The sequence below is a fragment of the Brachyhypopomus gauderio genome, chromosome 17 (genome assembly GCF_052324685.1).
Source record: "Brachyhypopomus gauderio isolate BG-103 chromosome 17, BGAUD_0.2, whole genome shotgun sequence".
In the NCBI taxonomy this organism is placed as follows: Eukaryota; Metazoa; Chordata; class Actinopteri; order Gymnotiformes; family Hypopomidae; genus Brachyhypopomus; species Brachyhypopomus gauderio.
The window spans coordinates 1,018,394-1,037,180 of NC_135227.1; the positions used below are offsets into that span (position 1 = coordinate 1,018,394).

An 18,787-nucleotide genomic window follows, 5' to 3' on the forward strand; every position below is an offset into this window, starting at 1 on the left:
TGAATAATTCTGATAATGTATAAGATCTTGTGTGAATGTGAATCTTGTGTGAATGTGAATGTGTGATCCAGTACCAATGGAAATATCAGTACTCTTTTACAGTGTCAGTACCAATGTAAATATTAGTTATCTGTTATAGTGTTAGTACCAATGGTAATATTAGTACTGTATTTAACCACCAGGGTAATATCAGTCCTCATGGCAGAACTGACCATTAGCTGACAAATACAGTGCTCTTGACTTTTGATGTAAAACAGCTCATAAATGATGAAGCTTTGTATGGGCTAATTAAGGTATCATGCTTTGTACTGTCAGAAATGAAAGTGATATCATGATCCTGCATTAAGCATTTAATTTAAATGTCATTGCACAACTAACAGGGCACTGGACATGGGCCTGGCAACATTCGCCTTCATGTCAAAGTGACAGTCTGGTGAATCACATGAATAATTCATCAGTCAATCTTAATGCTTGTGGACACAAAGCTCCATGCTCATTTTCCTTTTTTAACTTTTCCATTCACACTGACTATATCTTTTGACTTCTTAAAGCAAACATATTATCTCTGTTACAGCTGTAGATACAGTCATCAAAGGCTGTGTCCACACTGAAGGCCTGCTTTCATAGTAAAATAACTGAGCGCATACATATGACACCAAGAGATTAAAAAGGATTCATGTCCAGTAAACAGAAACCAATCAAGCTTTTTTGCTTCTCTGCCATCTTGATATTAGGAATCTAATCAAATTCTTTAATTTGCCTTTTCCTTTTAAGCACTGCTTTAAAAAAAAAACAGTAAGTAAAAAACTGTTTTTCCCAGTACTCTTGACTATCATTGTAAGCCCATTACCGTGATTTGCTTGTCCACACAGAATCATTCCATCCCGACGGCAGAGCCGTTCTATTTTTGTCACCAAGCAACCCGGGCCTGTTCCCATGGCACCTCCGAAGCGGGTAAAAAACCCCAGCAACGGAGGCTCATTAACTCCACAGTGAGGCGGCGTGGAGAAGGGCCTGCTCCTCTAGCCTTTGAGAAGCTTTCGGTGGGCTGAGAGCAGTACTGACAGGTGCTACGTGATTCATTAGAGTGGATCTTCACCCCCAGCTCCCAGGTAGGGCTTTCACACTCAGCCCTCATCAGCTGAGATCCAGCAGAGATCCTCATAGTGTCCTATGGCGTCTGATCGATCTAGATGTTTTTCCTGCCCTGGTGTTTAGGAGGGGTGTTGATGTTCTCTGACATGGACGCAGGAGCTGCTGTGTGGCTAGTGACAGGCTGCGTGTGCACACTCGGTGTCCTGTTTCTTTACATTCACAAAAAGAGGCGAGAGGAAAATGTCACAAGCGAAATGTCAGGGGATTACTACACACTTTGAGGACAGATCTGATTTGAGTCTTGACATTTGAAATGGAAATAAAGAAGTATCTCATTAAAATCCCTCTGAGGTCTGCATTTACATGGGAGAGAGGGATTCATATTTTTTTATGGGTAGATAATCCTCTCGGTTTAGTTCAACAACAAAATCAATAAACCTTTTGCAGATGGGCCCCAGGCACATTAAAACTGATGAGATGAGTCTTGTCTGTAAATGTATCACATATACTGAACTATTGTCTTAGCCGGGTGAAGATTACTGAAGAAGCATCTGTCCTGTCTCCTCGTCCAGCAGTGGTGCTGTGGTCCCATCTCACACGTGAGGATGGAGACACTTCTCCACCCGTCCAATGGGATGCTGCACTCCTCAGCTACTCTTCCATTTTCAGATGGAGCTACTAAAAATTGATTTGACATGATTGTCTGGACGACTCGTGCACCTGGTGAGCTCCTTTACAGACACATCTGAATTTCAATTCAGGCGAGGAGATTGTGGGTCTCAATGTCTAAAAAAATGTCTTTAGAGAATAAACATGTTCATGTACATATGTTCATCTATAGTTTGTAAAAAATATACTGTGGCTGACATGACAGAGTGGTGTTGATTTTTGTTTTATTGTGGCTGATGTGTGTGTTAGTGTGGCTGAGCTGTGTGTTAGTGTGGCTGAGCTATGTGTTAAGGTTCTGAGGTGTTGTGTTAGTGTGGCTGAGATGTGTGTTAGTGGAGCCGAGTTATGTGTTAGAGTTCTGAGATGTGTTAGTTTGGCTGAGGTGTGTGTTAGTGTGGGTGAGTTATGTGTTAGTGTGGCTTGGTATGTGTTAGTGTGGCTTGGTATGTGGCTGAGTTATGCATTAGGGTTCTGAGGTGTTGTGTTCGTGTGGTTGAGATGTGTGTTCGTGTGGCTGAGTTACGTGTTAGGGTTCTGAGGTGTTCTGTTAGTGTGGCTGAGGTGTATGTTAGTGTGGTCACATTAGAATATTGCCAGATCTACTCAGTCAGGATGTTTGAAAGCAAATCTCTTCAAATCATTGCTTTCCTGTGTCTGATCTTTTAAAACATTCCTACTACAAACGGCGTATGTCTAGTTGGCACTGTGTTATATTTCTTCATTGCCTTGTTTTCCAAAGGCAACAGATCATTCCCCACACAGGGGTGGCCTTTTTCTGGCATAAATGCCGCCATTTCCATTTCGGACAGAATGAGAGACCGTTGAATTCACCATTCACCTAATGAATCTTCTCAGTAGGCTTCCACATCTGAGAGAAAGTCAGCAGTGTATCGACAACTACGTAACATTACAACTACCAATACGTAACAGTATAACCTCATAACTGTCTTTTTTATATATTTAAAAGTACTACATAGCAATTTTCATCATATATATTTTTAACTATATCTTTTTTCCATCACCAAAATAAGTAGTGAAATAGAAAATTATGAAATCTAAAATAATTATCCATACACACACACATGCAGACACACAGACACACACACACGCACACACACGAGAAGAGTGGGGTGGGGGCACACTCAGTTTCTCTGATCAGTGAAGGTTAGAAAGCCAATCTCCCACACGGCCATGATGCGTGAGAGAGCACTGAATCGTGCAACACACACACACACACACACACACACACACACACACACACAAACACACACACACACACACACACAAACACACACACACACACACACACACACACACACACACACACACACACACACACACACACACACACACACACACAAACACACACACAAACACACACAAACACACCGTCCCTTCCATCCAAGGCCCCAAACAAGGACGTAGTTGCGGCCATGAAAATGCAGAGGACAGAGAGAAAAGGCCTTCACAGGATCTGATGAGCTTTCATTACACTGACGGGCGAGGACTGAAAATCGCATTAGGATTTATAATGACACCAATTTAACTCTGTTCCAGATGGCTGCTTTTAGTGAAGTGAGCTTCTGAACAAGGTCACCTGCAGACACATGCCGCATCATGAGCTTTGGTCTGAAGGAAAGCCTGAAGTTCCTTCCCATCTCAGCGTCATGCCGAGCTGTGGAGCGCACCATCAAAGGCCTCCACCTTCCACCCCACCTCCCACCGCAGAGCCTGCAGCCTCCACGCGTACATGGCATATGGTGTTGTGTCAGACGACGCGTCCGCCGCGCTCACGCTCACAGCTGCTCGCGTCTCTCGTCTAAACGCCGTGCGTCGCGGTGCACGCTCGCAGAACTTTCACTGCGAACTTTCTTCTGTCGCGCCATTACTAGGGAAGAATGTGAACATTTGAAAATGCCGTAGTGAAACTGTAGTGAAACTGTAGTGACACTGTAGTGACAGTGTAGTGACAGTGTAGTGACAGTGTTGGCTCTTGCTGCTCGGATTCTGTGTCTCTCTTTGGGTGGTTTTCTCTGTATGCTAGCACATTAAAAAAGAACATTATTTAAAAAAAATCATTTCTGGCACCAGCAGATGAAGAAGCCAGTTGTCTGTAGTCCTCCCCATTCATCCTGCCATGTGTCCCACTGGGATAGCACTGAGTTTTTAATGCTGGTTTTATTCTCCCATACTAGTCTATTTGAGTTCACCCAATGAGCCCACCTCAGAGCACTCTGGGAGATGGCCAAAGAAAGCTAAACAGTCATTACGCGTTGGATCGATACGAGCCTCGTGAACCCACCAGCTCCCCGCGACCTTCCCTTCCCGCCGTGCTCGTCAGGATCCATACTGGAACGTGAAAGGTGACGGATGAGGCCTGCGTGACCCGCTGGGAGACGTTAGCGACTGTGTAGCACACGCAGAGGAACCCCGGCAGCACCAGGTCCTACGTGGAGGTGACGGGTGGAGCCATCCCTGCCACAGAACTCCTCGCCAAGCACGAAACAGCGACGTCGTCACTCTCGCACCGCAGCCATTGTTAGCGTGACTGCCACCCAGCACCTCTCTAATCACTCATCACTCCAAACATGGATTTAGCACCCAAGCACAGCTGGGGGCTTTTACTGAGCACAGGGTCTTTTAAAGGGGAATTTCACCCAAACTGCATGCTGTAAATGGAAGCTAGAACGGCGGCGTGAGCGTTACGCTAATGTGTTTGTGTTAGCTTGTGCCTGCTAGCTTTCATGCTTTGTTAAGCATGTCTTTGTAGGATGGTGCAATGTGGCTATTCAGCTTTATGTGGTCATTAACCGTTACTGTGCACCTAGAGCCATCTGAAATTAAACTGTGGTGCTTCGCCACTCTCACCAGAGAGTGAAATTACGACTCACATCCCTCATGTGCCAGACTGCGGATTTACCGAATATTTACTGACACCTCACACTGGTTGCAGCATGGAGACAGGAGAGCTTTGGTCCGTTTTGGGATCTTGTAATGAGGTTATGGGTGCTCACCTTCCCAAGACCGGGGTTGTCTCTGACTTTGCTGACCGCACGGAGCAGGCAGGGCGGGGCCGGGGGCGGAGACACTTGCAGGATTCCGCTGAAGTTGGTTGGGAAGAGGGGCGGGTCCCGTACCACGGGCGGAGCCGGACGCTGCTTCTTCTTCTTTGAGGACAGGTTGAGTTTTTGGGCAGCTCTGGGGAGACAAGCACATGCAGTACAGTACGTACGTTATGCCACGGTGGCTGGACCAGGCTGCAGCTCCACTCCCCTGCAGGTCCGTGTGGTTTTCACAGGGCTATACGTTGTGGGACATACATAGATGTGTGTGAATATCAGGGCCACAGCAACAATGGCTTTACTATGTGCTACATATGTGCTAAAGGGGGGGGGGCAGCTAAACCAGACCATTGTACCTCATGTGCAAGGGCCTCCAGCAGTGTGTTCCACATGGGTCAATGAAATACAGTTAAATCACAAAATGCAACACAGTCCTCGCAGGAAGTAAAGCAGTTCAGTTCAGTCAGTGTTTCCAAATAAAGTCCTCAAGGACCATATTTGTACTCTTTCCCAGCACCCAACACACATGTACCAGGCATGAGGTATCCAGCACACCTGTGCCAGGTATCCAGCACACCTATGGCAAGTATCCAGCACACCTATGGCAAGTATCCAGCACACCTATGGCAGGTATCCAGCACACCTATGGCAAGTATCCAGCACACCTATGGCAAGTATCCAGCACACCTATGGCAAGTATCCAGCACACCTATGGCAGGTATCCAGCACATCTATGGCAGGTATCCAGCACACCTGTACAAGGTATCCAATGTCAAAACATGGACCAATCTGGGAAACATTTCAAATGTATATACAAAATATGTTATATTTAGAATTGTGCATTATTTATATAGCTAGTATAATTATTTAGATACTCTGATATACACCATATTATTAGCATGTAAAGAAACTTGCATTGCATGCATTGGTAAGTTTTTTCATTTAAAAAGTAATTCAATTATTGTAATAAATAAAGTAAATTTTTTTTTTTCATCTGTCTGTTGATCATGCTGTTGCTAATAACAATAACCCTCTTTATCTATATAAATGTTCCTGGACAGGACTTTACGGGCTGCACAGTTAACCCTCTCTGGGATTGATTGATATGTCTGTAGGGTGCACAAGACAGAACAACAGAGGAAAACTAGATGTTTGACAGATTCCTCACCTATGATAGTTTACTGTCTGTGATCATTGTATATGCAGATAAAAGCCTCTCGTGACCTCGATGTAACGAGACAAAATGAATCACTGACACGAACCACACGAGGGCGAAAGTCAGCGGCGATCGATGGCTGAATCGAGACTTCGCACACACAGGTTTCAATTAGCCCTGTAGATAACATCGACCATGTGGGCAGGGCTCACCTGAACAATCACTAATCAGCACAGATTCAGTACTGAATAATTCAGACACATGCAAACATACACACATACATAGTCCCCTCCACACACACACACACACACACACACACACACACACACACACACACACACACACACACACACACACACACACACACACACACACACACACACACACACACACACACACACACACACACACACAGCAGGAGGTTCCTCAGCTTTCTGAACTAATAGGTTTGGAGTGCATGACCTGTGGAGAACCAGACCAAGCGCTAAAACACGTGCACAAGCTGATGAAGGTTTCAGTACACTGAAGCTTTGACGCAGACTGAAGCTGAACAAACACTCCAACAGCCTGTGCCCATATGACCTGTGCGTGTGTGAGTGTGTGTGTCTTGCACAATTTTGTGCCAATCAACCATCCCAGCAGCGAGTAGGTGATCTCAGACCTCCCACTCCCACACTCCACCACAGGAGTCCACAACATTGCTGAAGGACTTTTGAGATGCTTCATGTTAGGAGAGTTAAAAGAGACACAACGAATCAACAGAACTCAGCGAGGAGAGACACAGGGGCGACTCAAACTGCTCAGCTGAAGTGTCTGGAGGTCTTTGTGGGAATTCTGACAAAGATTATGATGACAGACTATGATGTCCACCAGTCTCACACATTCAGAGCTGCCCAGATTTCTGCACGACCTTTGAATCCTGTCAGCTGCTTACACAAAGAGTGAGGAAGATGAGAGGGGAGGAGTGAGGAAGATGAGAGGGGAGGAGTGAGGAAGATGAGAGGGGAAGAGTGAGGAGCGGAATACTAAGGAAGGCATCACCAGCGCCCCCTGCAGATTCTAGAGGAGGAGTGCACAGTAACTTTGCCATTACACATGCTCCATTGGTTGTAACCCAAAGACTGTACTTCCTTAAAAACAAGCTGTCTATTTTAACACAGTAGCTTTGAGGAGATATACTTCCACCACTGATCCTCCGCCCAAAGACACCTGCTTCCACTCCCTTTTTCTGTCAACAAAGACATTTCCCCTTCCTCAGCTATCCAAGAGCGAGCGGACATCACAGCGTCATGGGCCTACTGGGCTGAACGATCTGGCCACGCTTGCGTGAAATCTCCTCCCCTGATGTTCTCTCAGATATCTGTCAGGGAAGTGGACGCTCCACGAAGCCCAGCGGCTGGGCAGAGAAGAGCACACACCTTTACTCAGTTTACCTCAGACAGCCCGGGGAAGGAACCAGAGATGGAGGCTAGCATTTGAGCTACCTATCTAAGGGGTAGGTTTGTTCGTCGCTGTTTTGTTAAGCAAGTATTCAAATGTATTTCTTAGTTTAATCATAAATAATTAAACAAATGAGAAATCAGTTTGGCAATTAGCTTAAAATCAGAAATTTCTCACAGACGGCGAGTTGGGGTTTCAAAAACAAATGACTATAATCAAATTTTCATGCTCATGTAATGTTACACTTTAATGGCCTGCTTTTAGCATACTCACCTTTATATTTTCACAGAAGACAAAATATCCGCTATAAAACATGGGATAAGTGAGGATTGTTATGCATCATTGTTTATTTTATGTGTTTGTTTGCTCTCAGACTTGCTCCTTGTGGCATGGTTGGGTGCCAGATCTGATACAGAGAAGGAGATGAGAAACAGATGAGAAACAGAGATGAGAAACAGCAATGAGAAACAGAGTCTGACCTCCCACTGCTCTTTCCATCAGTCTCTGAGGGAGCTGTGTGTAAACCTCACACCACACATCCAGAGAAAGACAGTATCTAAACCTCACACCACACATCCAGAGAAAGACAGTATCTAAACCTCACACCACACATCCAGAGAAAGACAGTATCTAAACCTCACACCACACATCCAGAGAAAGACAGTATCTAAACCTCACACCACACATCCAGAGAAAGACAGTATCTAGACCTCACACCACACATCCAGAGAAAGTCAGTATCTAAACCTCACACCACACATCCAGAGAGAGAGAGAGAGACAGTATCTAAACCTCCCACCACACATCCTGAGAGAGAGACAGTATCTAAACCTCCCACCACACATCCTGAGAGAGAGACAGTATCTAAACCTCCCACCACACATCCAGAGAGAGAGAGACAGTATCTAAACCTCACACCACACATCCAGAGAGAGACAGTATCTAATCCTCACACCACACATCCAGAGAGAGAGAGACAGTATCTAATCCTCACACCACACATCCAGAGAGAGAGAGACAGTATCTAAACCTCACACCACACATCCAGAGAGAGAGAGACAGTATCTAAACCTCACACCACACATCCTGAGAGAGAGACAGTATCTAAACCTCACACCACACATCCAGAGAGAGAGACAGTATCTAATCCTCACACCACACATCCAGAGAGAGAGACAGTATCTAAACCTCACACCACACATCCAGAGAGAGAGAGACAGTAACTAATCCTCACACCACACATCCAGAGAGAGAGAGAGACAGTATCTAAACCTCACACCACACATCCTGAGAGAGAGACAGTATCTAAACCTCACACCACACATCCAGAGAGAGAGACAGTATCTAATCCTCACACCACACATCCAGAGAGAGAGACAGTATCTAAACCTCACACCACACATCCAGAGAGAGAGAGACAGTAACTAATCCTCACACCACACATCCAGAGAGAGAGACAGTATCTAAACCTCACACCACACATCCTGAGAGAGAGACAGTATCTAAACCTCACACCACACATCCAGAGAGAGAGACAGTATCTAATCCTCACACCACACATCCAGAGAGAGAGACAGTATCTAAACCTCACACCACACATCCAGAGAGAGAGAGACAGTAACTAATCCTCACACCACACATCCAGAGAGAGAGAGACAGTATCTAAACCTCACACCACACATCCTGAGAGAGAGACAGTATCTAAACCTCACACCACACATCCTGAGAGAGAGACAGTATCTAAACCTCACACCACACATCCTGAGAGAGAGACAGTATCTAAACCTCACACCACACATCCTGAGAGACAGTATCTAAACCTCACACCACACATCCTGAGAGAGAGACAGTATCTAAACCTCACACCACACATCCTGAGAGAGAGACAGTATCTAATCCTCACACCACACATCCTGAGAGAGAGAGACAGTAACTAATCCTCACACCACACATCCAGAGAGAGAGAGAGACAGTATCTAAACCTCACACCACACATCCTGAGAGAGAGACAGTATCTAATCCTCACACCACACATCCTGAGAGAGAGAGACAGTAACTAATCCTCACACCACACATCCTGAGAGAGAGAGACAGTATCTAATCCTCACACCACACATCCTGAGAGAGAGAGACCCCCCGTGCATTAACCTCACAGCTGAAGAAACAGAGAAGGGCAGATCAGGCCGGACTTCTGCACACACACACACACACACACACACACACACACACACACACACACACACCCCACATAACCTGCACACACACACACACACTCACACTCCCCCCACATAACCCACACACACACACACATTTTATACTTTATTTGATTCCATATACAGTAAATAACATCATCAGGACACTCACACCCCCCCACATAACCCGCACACACACACACACACACACACACACACACACACACACACACACACACACACCACACACTCACACACCCCCCACATAACTCGCACACGCACACACACACACACACACACTCACACCCCCCCACATAACCCGCACACGCACACCCCCACACACACTCACATCCCCCCACATAACCCGCACACACACACACCCACACCCACACACTCACACACCCCCCACATAACCCGCACACGCACACACACACACACACACACACACACACCCCACATAACCCACACACACACACACACACACACACACACACACACTCACACACCCCCCACACACACACACCCACACACTCTCAAACCCAGCCACTCTGGCTCTGGAGCTGAAGGTTTTAGTCAGCATTAGTCAGTATCCTGTCCATATGGTTTAGTTTGTAAAGAAGCTGCTTCAGTCAGAGGAGAGAAACCCCGGAGGATTCAGAGAGTTGGAGATTTAAATTTTCTCGGTTCAAAACGCTGTTGCTAATGGCTACATTCTGCCAAATATCTTTCCAATCTGTCTAATTAATATGAATTAAATATTAGCGTAAAAGATATTCCACATAAAAGACTTTTTCAATAAAACTGTAAACTGGGGCTGCATTCTGTATCTTTCCCAACAAGATAAATAATTCAATAAATAGTGTCAGCCATTATTTAATAGGGTTTGTAATACATGATTCAGATACAGAATTAACATCATATTTGTTCCAGTTCCTACTCCAGTGTGAACACAAATGAACGTATTACAATGTGATGCAGATGTGTCAGGGTAAGAAAGTTACCATCTGTCACGAGGTAAGACAGTAGCACAAGACTTTATGTAAGTAAGCTAATGTTTCAACTTTTAGGGACGTAATTGGTTTCATTTTGTCAGTTTACGAATAATAGCACTGTAGCTAATGAGTTTTGTTCACGAACCCTGACGTTTTGCCTCAGACAGCTGACATTCACTAGTGACTCCTACTGTCAAAACTATTTCTGCCCATGAATCCTTTCAGTCGTTGCTAGGTAACCAGTATAAAGCAACATGAAATGTAACCAATTCTAGATTCAACTCTGCTTCCTATATACGACATTCTGTGGTTTGGACAACTTAAATTCACCTTTCTAATTCACGTCAGAGTCCTCGGACAATGGGCTTTTCATTCACATGAAACACCAGAGATGTTTTTGAGCGGATATAAGGAAGGACAGATTGGACAGATTTATGGTTAGCAAAAGTGCGGTTTGGAGATGCTGGTATTTTGGTCGGCCTGATGAGACATTATGGTTTAATATTATGGAGAAAAATCTGTTGTTGATGCTGCGTTAGAGTGAGATCAGGGTGAGGTTAGCGTTCAGATACGTATTCTGATCAGTAACTAAAATAGAGCACACGCCATAATTTCATCTCTGTCAGGCTGTGCTCTAACAACACTCCTCCTCTCTCTCCTTCTCTCTCACTGTTTTCTCATCTGCTCTCTCTTTATGCTATCTCCTCAATTCGATTTACAAAACCTACTTCTGAAAAAAAACCAGCTTTAAAAAACTGGAGTGTTTTCAAACCAGGGCTATCTGTGATTCCGCAGTGGGAGTTCCATTACTTCATTATCCAGTATTTATTTTTCATTTCATACTACTGTCTGCTTGCCTCCTGGCTAACTTAACTGTTCCTTCACACATGACTGGGAGTATCAGAGCAGCACGTCTGTGTGTGCACATTTGTCTTTTTTTTTGCGTTTGTGTGTGTGAATGTGTCGAATGTGTCGGTATGTGTAGGTACATTGGTGGTAGGTATACACTCCAATAGGTCCCATCCATAGGGCCCTGACCACTGGTCCCTCCCATTGGTCCCGCCCACTGGTCCCTCCCATAGGTCCCGCCCACTGGTCCCTGTCTACTTTTCTGGGTCTGTGGGTGAAATATTTTAGTTCTGGATCTGTGCATCTAGAACAACTTTATTAGAACCGAATTTATTAAGCGTGTGAGCGTCTGTGTGGAGCACAGGTGCTAAGACATTCAGCTGGTCTCATTACAAAGCTGGAATGACCAAAGCCAGGCACACTGATAGCCCAGCCAACAGGCGAGGCAGAGGACAGAGATGTGGTAATTGGAAGACATTAGTGCATAGAGAAGGTCTACATGTTGCTGGAGATGTACGTTTGGCTAAAGATGTTCATGTTGCTGGAGATAATCATGGACGAGCAGGAGGCTGATTCACACTACTGGTTTAAGAGATTCAAATGGGTTGAAGAGAACCTCAAATGTCAAAAGAGAAGTGTGTTTTGGAAAACACAGGAAGAGGGTGACAGTATGATTCTAGTGACATTCAATTAGCTGTCAAAGTCAAAGACAAAGTCAACTGTGTTTTTATAGCACTTTTTACAACACGTGTTGTCACAAAGCAGCATTACAAAGCATGGGTCCACATCCCTAATGAGCAACCCAGGAGTGACAGTGACGAGGAGAAACTCCCTAGGTGGGGATTAGGAAGAAACCTTGGGAGGACCAAGACTCAAAAGGGAACCCATCCTCCATTGGGTGGCCCAGCTAGTAGGAGTCCGTTATATTTCTGTTTGTAGGCTGAGCAGCTGTGAACAGATGAAATGATGAGGCGTGGACCATGGGATGAGAGAGAAAAGAGCAACCAACAGGCAGAGAAAGTTCTTCCCCATGTGGAAGAAGGATCGCAGAATCAAGTTATAGACATGCTTCAGTAACAATGATCTGCAGCGCGTTTCCTTCTCAGTTGGGATTATGGGGATAATCCGAGATTATCTGCATTGCTGTTTCATACTATTACTTCATAATATGGTACCATCAGCGAGATCAGCTGCTCTCTGAATGTGATAGTCCCATGTTGACAGAGTTTAAAAGAGTAGGAGCAGCAGTACAAAGGAAGCTCATACACACAGCGTTACTGGATGTGTGTATTTGGTGAATATCCCAGCAGCTGTGGTGAATATCCCAGCAGCTGTGGTGAATATTCCAGCAGCTGTGGTGAACATTCCAGCAGCTGTGGTGAATATCCCAGCAGCTGTGGTGAATATTCCAGCAGCTGTGGTGAATATTCCAGCAGCTGTGGTGAATATTCCAGCAGTTGTGGTGAATATTCCAGCAGCTGTGGTGAATATTCCAGCAGCTGTGGTGAATATTCCAGCAGCTGTGGTGAATATTCCAGCAGTTGTGGTGGATATTCCAGCACCTGGGGTAAATATTCCATCAGCTATAGTGAATATTCTAAATAATATATCAAATATTTTAGCATGTGGTTATCCCAGCAGGTGTGGTGAATATCCCAGCAGGTGTGGTGAATATCCCAGCAGCTGTGGTGAATATCCCAGCAGCTGTGGTGAATATTCCACTCTCATATCATCAGTGGTGCGTTATGGCACCCCGTTTTCCAGACGATGGACCAGAAAGGTGGTTCTTCCCCGAGGCACTCATGTCTCACCCTGACTTTACCACCTCCTCAACACCATCCCACCCTTTAACACTTCAGCTCTCAGCTAAATGACATCAATAATTACGTTGAGTGTAAGAGACGCCCGGCAGGTCACGCAGAGAGGTTGGATTAAGAGGAGGAGGAGGAGGAGAAGGAGGAGGAGGGAGGGAGGGGAGAGAGGCGTGTTCATGAGCTTCCTAATAGTGCAGATGTTCCTTCACACACCCTGTGCTACAGATATAGCTCTGAAGCTGTAACTGGATGATGGACTGTAGGTGCGGACCAGCTTCATGTCTCTAATCGCTTGACTAATTTACTGTGCACCATGGAGTGGAAGGATTCAGAAAACAGATCCTGAATTAACTGAATTAAGATGATTGGTGATCTCTCTCACACACACACACTCTCTCTCTCTCTCTCTCTCTCTCTTATATATATATATATATATATATATATATATATATATATATATATATATATATATATATATATATATATATATATTGTCACGTATGGCTACGCCCCCTCTCCCCGCTGTCACTCCAACGTCTCTGTTCCTCGTGGTTTTGTTATTCTCTGCCTGTTTATTCCGCCCAACTCGTTGTCTCTGAATCCCTCGTTTGTTACCACGCCCCTGTGTCATTGTCATCACCTGTCCCTAGTTTAGTCCTGTGTATAAAAGCCCCTGAGTCTCCCTTGTCCCTTGTCGAGTATTTTTGATTCCTTGTTTGATTGTGTCTATGTCGATCACTATACCTGACCGTTGATTGTTCCTGCCTTTTTGATCCTGTGTCTGTACTCGTGTCCCCTGTCTTGGTAATGCCTGTTTTTGCATGTTATTCGGACTGCCCTCCCGTTATCGACCCGGACTGGTTATCTGACGACGAGTATGGAATGTCCTGCAATAAATCTCGCTCCTCTCAGCGGTTGTGTCCGTCTCCTCGCTCCGTGGCGCAAGCCACGTCACATATATATATATATATATATATATATATATATATATATTATGGCAACCAGGTATGGTGGCAGGCTCGTTTGTTTGGCAGCATTTTGGGTACCCGGCAGAAATGATAAATGGCAAGAGAGTGACTGATAAGACACTGACCATATACAAACATTGTATGAAAATAATGCCGCACACCGCGGCCAATACGAGCACGATACAGAGACATTTACAGCACCACCACAGCTCAGTACTCAGATCAACATATCTCACTTGGTAGCAGGGACAGAACGGCGCTTTGGCAAGTTGAGACAGCAGGATATCGGGAGCAGTGTGGCGATGTTAATATTCTTAAAAATGAACATGGCAGTGTAGTTGCAGCAAATTCAGTGACATACTTGGTCAGGCTCTGTTTGAACTATTTGCACTCTGTAGCCTATTGACAGAGAAAAACTTTTTGTTTTGCACATAATAAAGTGAGTCCCCGCTTAACGACGGGTCTGGTTGACGGACCGGAGTTACGACCAACTTTTTATGTTATTTTGTGCGGTGCGCGGAGGAGCAGTGGCAGCACAGTGGAGTGTTGTGCACGAGAACATTGTTCGTTTTTTTCTATACTGTATTTACGATCAAAGCGTATCTAAATCTGGGGTCGCGCTTAACGACGGACTTTTCGGTCTAACACCGTCGTTAAGCGGGGACTCGCTGTATTGTTTGCGCTTGAAAAAAGGAGAAATATTTTTATTTATTTTATTTTAACTTTTATGAAATTTTATTTTAATTTCAATTTGTAGGACAAGTTTATTAAGTTCATGCTTGCATCATGCATGTTAAGAGTTCTAATAAAACATTTCAAAATGCATGTGTAACTCAGTTAAATAAAAGTATGTTGTCCAGTCATATAATTTGTCATTTTAGTTTCCTTAAAATCTCGTCACGTCTCGTTCTCGTGAACCCAATATCGTGTATCGTCACACCCCTAGCAGTAATCCTCAGTATGGAGGAGATGATAAACACCCTGACCAGTCCACGAGCTATGGTGGCGTACTGCTTACAAGCAGAATAAATAGAACATTTCTCCATAGTACTGCTGGCTAGCATGCTATCAGCAGTGATTCGCTTGATTCGGAGCTGCGGTTTGCAGGGTTGCCACACACGCCATAGATTTCTCACGCTGAAAAAAAATCTAGTTTATTTATCTCTGATCTACATCTATGATTCAATGAGTTACTAGTTCGCTCTGGCGCCAACACTGGTGATCGATCGATTTAAGCCTGGTTTATACTTGACGCGTCGCGAGCGTCGAGGGTCCGCGGCGAAAATGATGTAATCGCAGTGGCTCCGTCCATGCGCGAGGGTCTCGCACGTTGTCGTTTCGTGAGGTCGTACACCTCTCGAATTTTGTAACTTAGCGCGTGCCGCGCCTCAGCGCAATGAACAAAGTCTTGTTTGCAGGGTTCATACACCTTTATAAGGTAGAATTAAAGCACTTGTACGTCACTTTCAAGGTCCAGTTCAATATTTCCCAGCACGTTAAACTTAATTAAGTTAAATATTTATACATATACTTAAAATGATTCGAAATAATTCGCTTTTAATCACATTATTTAATGGTTGTTTATTTTCAAAACGCCCAATCTTAACGTCTTCGCGTTCTCTCATGTTTTGTCCTGGAATTACAAGAGGCTCATATTTGTTAATTTAATACAAGAGAACTGTTCAGTCAGACAGATATATGTTGTGAAACGAAGTAGTTACAATTTCCTATAATTACCACAAACTGAAAACACAAAACGCCGTGAGTGCGTCAAAGACGTCAGTTTTCATTCCATATATTCAGGTTTTCATTCCATATATTCAGACTTTCATTCCATATATTCAGACTTTCATTCCATATATTCAGGTTTTCATTCTATATATTCAGGTTTTCATTCAATATATTCAGACTTTCATTCAATATATTCAGACTTTCATTCCATATATTCAGGTTTTCATTCAATATATTCAGATTTCATTCCATATATTCAGACTTTCATTCCATATATTCAGACTTTCATTCCATATATTCAGACTTTCATTCCATATATTCAGGTTTTCATTCCATATATTCAGACTTTCATTCCATATATTCAGACTTTCATTCCATATATTCAGGCTTTCATTCAATATATTCAGACTTTCATTCAATATATTCAGACTTTTATTCAATATATTCAGACTTTCATTCCATATATTCAGACTTTCATTCCATATATTCAGGTTTTCATTCCATATATTCAGACTTTCAAGTGGTGAAAGTCTGAATATATGGAATGAAATCTGACGTCATCGACGCACTCGCGCCATTTTGTGCTTTCAGTTTGTGAACTGGGTATGGCGGCAGGCTACTCGTTATGAGTGAGGCATCTCGTAATTCAGGGAAAATTTCTCCATAGTAGTTGGCTAGCGTGCTATCAGCTGTGACTGGCCTGATTCAGAGGTGCAGTTTGTATGTGTAATCATACTTCATGTTCAGATTCACACTGAAATCGTCAGAACAATACACCAGAAGCGGTAACCGCATCGCATGATGCGGCACAAAGGGCTTCCATACGGGAAGATAAACCTCTCAGTCCTCCTCAAACTGAACAGTGTGCAGATCCGCGCAGCACGGACTGGTTACCTGCGCAGTACACTGTGTCTGGACATACATACTGACTGACAACACGGCGCACATCAGCTGATCAGTGGGCCGCGCAGAGCGGGTCCATAGTTTACATCAGTGACTGTGTTTCAGCCATTCACACAGATATATATGCACTATTACAATACTACTGAATGAATGGCACTGTATGAATGTTCTGTAGGTCCAGTCGTATTGCACAAGTCATGCTGCGCGGACATGCACACTGGTTCGGTTTGAGGAGGACTGTGAGAGTTGTATCTTCCCATATGGAAGCCCTTTGAACATGAGTAAATTTACACAAACACCGCAGCTCCGAATCAAGCTAATCACCGCTGATAGCATGCTAGCCAGCAGTACTATGGAGAAATGTTCTATTTATTCTGCTTGTAAGCAGTACGCCACCATAGCTCGTGCACTGGTCAGGGTGTTTATCATCTCCTCCATACTGAGGATTACTGCTAGGGGTGTGACGATACACGATATTGGGTTCACGAGAACGAGACGTGACGAGATTTTAAGGAAACTAAAATGACAAATTATATGACTGGACAACATACTTTTATTTAACTGAGTTACACATGCATTTTGAAATGTTTTATTAGAACTCTTAACATGCATGATGCAAGCATGAACTTAATAAACTTGTCCTACAAATTGAAATTAAAATAAAATTTCATAAAAGTTAAAATAAAATAAATAAAAATATTTCTCCTTTTTTCAAGCGCAAACAATACAGCGAGTCCCCGCTTAACGACGGTGTTAGACCGAAAAGTGTCGTTAATCGCGACCCCAGATTTAGATACGCTTTGATCGTAAATACAAAAACGAACAATGTTCTCGTGCACAACACTCCACTGTGCTGCCACTGCTCCTCCGCGCACCGCACAAAATAACATAAAAAGTTGGTCGTAACTCCGGTCCGTCAACCAGACCCGTCGTTAAGCGGGGACTCACTTTATTATGTGCAAAACAAAACGTTTTTCTCTGTCAATAGGCTACAGAGTGCAAATAGTGCAAACAGAGCCTGACCAAGTATGTCACTGAATTTGCTGCAACTACACTGCCATGTTCATTTTTAAGAATATTAACATCGCCACACTGCTCCCGATATCCTGCTGTCTCAACTTGCCAAAGCGCCGTTCTGTCCCTGCTACCAAGTGAGATATGTTGATCTGAGTACTGAGCTGTGGTGCTGCTGTAAATGTCTCTGTATCGTGCTCGTATTGGCCGCGGTGTACGGCATTATTTTCATACAATGTTTGTATATGGTCAGTGTCTTATCAGTCACTCTCTTGCCATTTATCATTTCTGCCGGGTACCCAAAATGCTGCCAAACAAACGAGCCTGCCGCCATACCTGGTACCACAGACTGAAAGCACAAAATGGCGCAAGTGACGTCAGGTTTCATTCCATATATTCAGACTTTCATTCCATATATTCAGGTTTTCATTCCATATATTCAGACTTTCGTTCCATATATTCAGACTTTCGTTCCATATATTCAGACTTTCGTTCCATATTCTCAGGTTTCATTCCATATATTCAGACTTTCATTCCATATATTCAGACTTCATTCCATATATTCAGACTTCATTCCATATATTCAGACTTTCATTCCATATATTCAGACTTCATTCCATATATTCAGACTTCATTCCATATATTCAGACTTAGCAGTCATTCTATATATATAGTTTTTTCCTGAACGGCTTGCCATAATATATATATATATATATATATATATATATATATATACACACATTATTATTATATTATAAACCTGGGCTGTCTGGAGGACTCATGTTGATACAGGTGTCTGACTAAATGTGCATCACTGCACAAGAAGAGTGAGCAGGAAGAGAATGCTGTCATGTTACGAACATGTTCACATCTTGCACACTTGTTCCAGGAGAGCCACGTGG

The 18,787-nt window shown here is 43.8% G+C and overlaps 2 protein-coding genes across 3 annotated transcripts in view; both read right to left on the reverse strand.

The window, feature by feature from the left end:
• LOC143480533 (uncharacterized) overlaps positions 1–18,787 on the reverse strand; it is a 214,644-nt gene that overhangs the window by 38,632 nt on the left and 157,225 nt on the right. The gene's annotated exons all lie outside the window — the stretch shown is intronic.
• kif26ba (kinesin family member 26Ba) overlaps positions 1–18,787 on the reverse strand; it is a 79,470-nt gene that overhangs the window by 23,029 nt on the left and 37,654 nt on the right. For both annotated transcript variants that reach the window (XM_076978695.1, XM_076978694.1), the window contains exon 5: positions 4,779–4,962. In XM_076978695.1, coding sequence (XP_076834810.1) covers positions 4,779–4,962 — 184 coding nt within the window. The remainder of the gene's footprint in view (positions 1–4,778; positions 4,963–18,787) is intronic.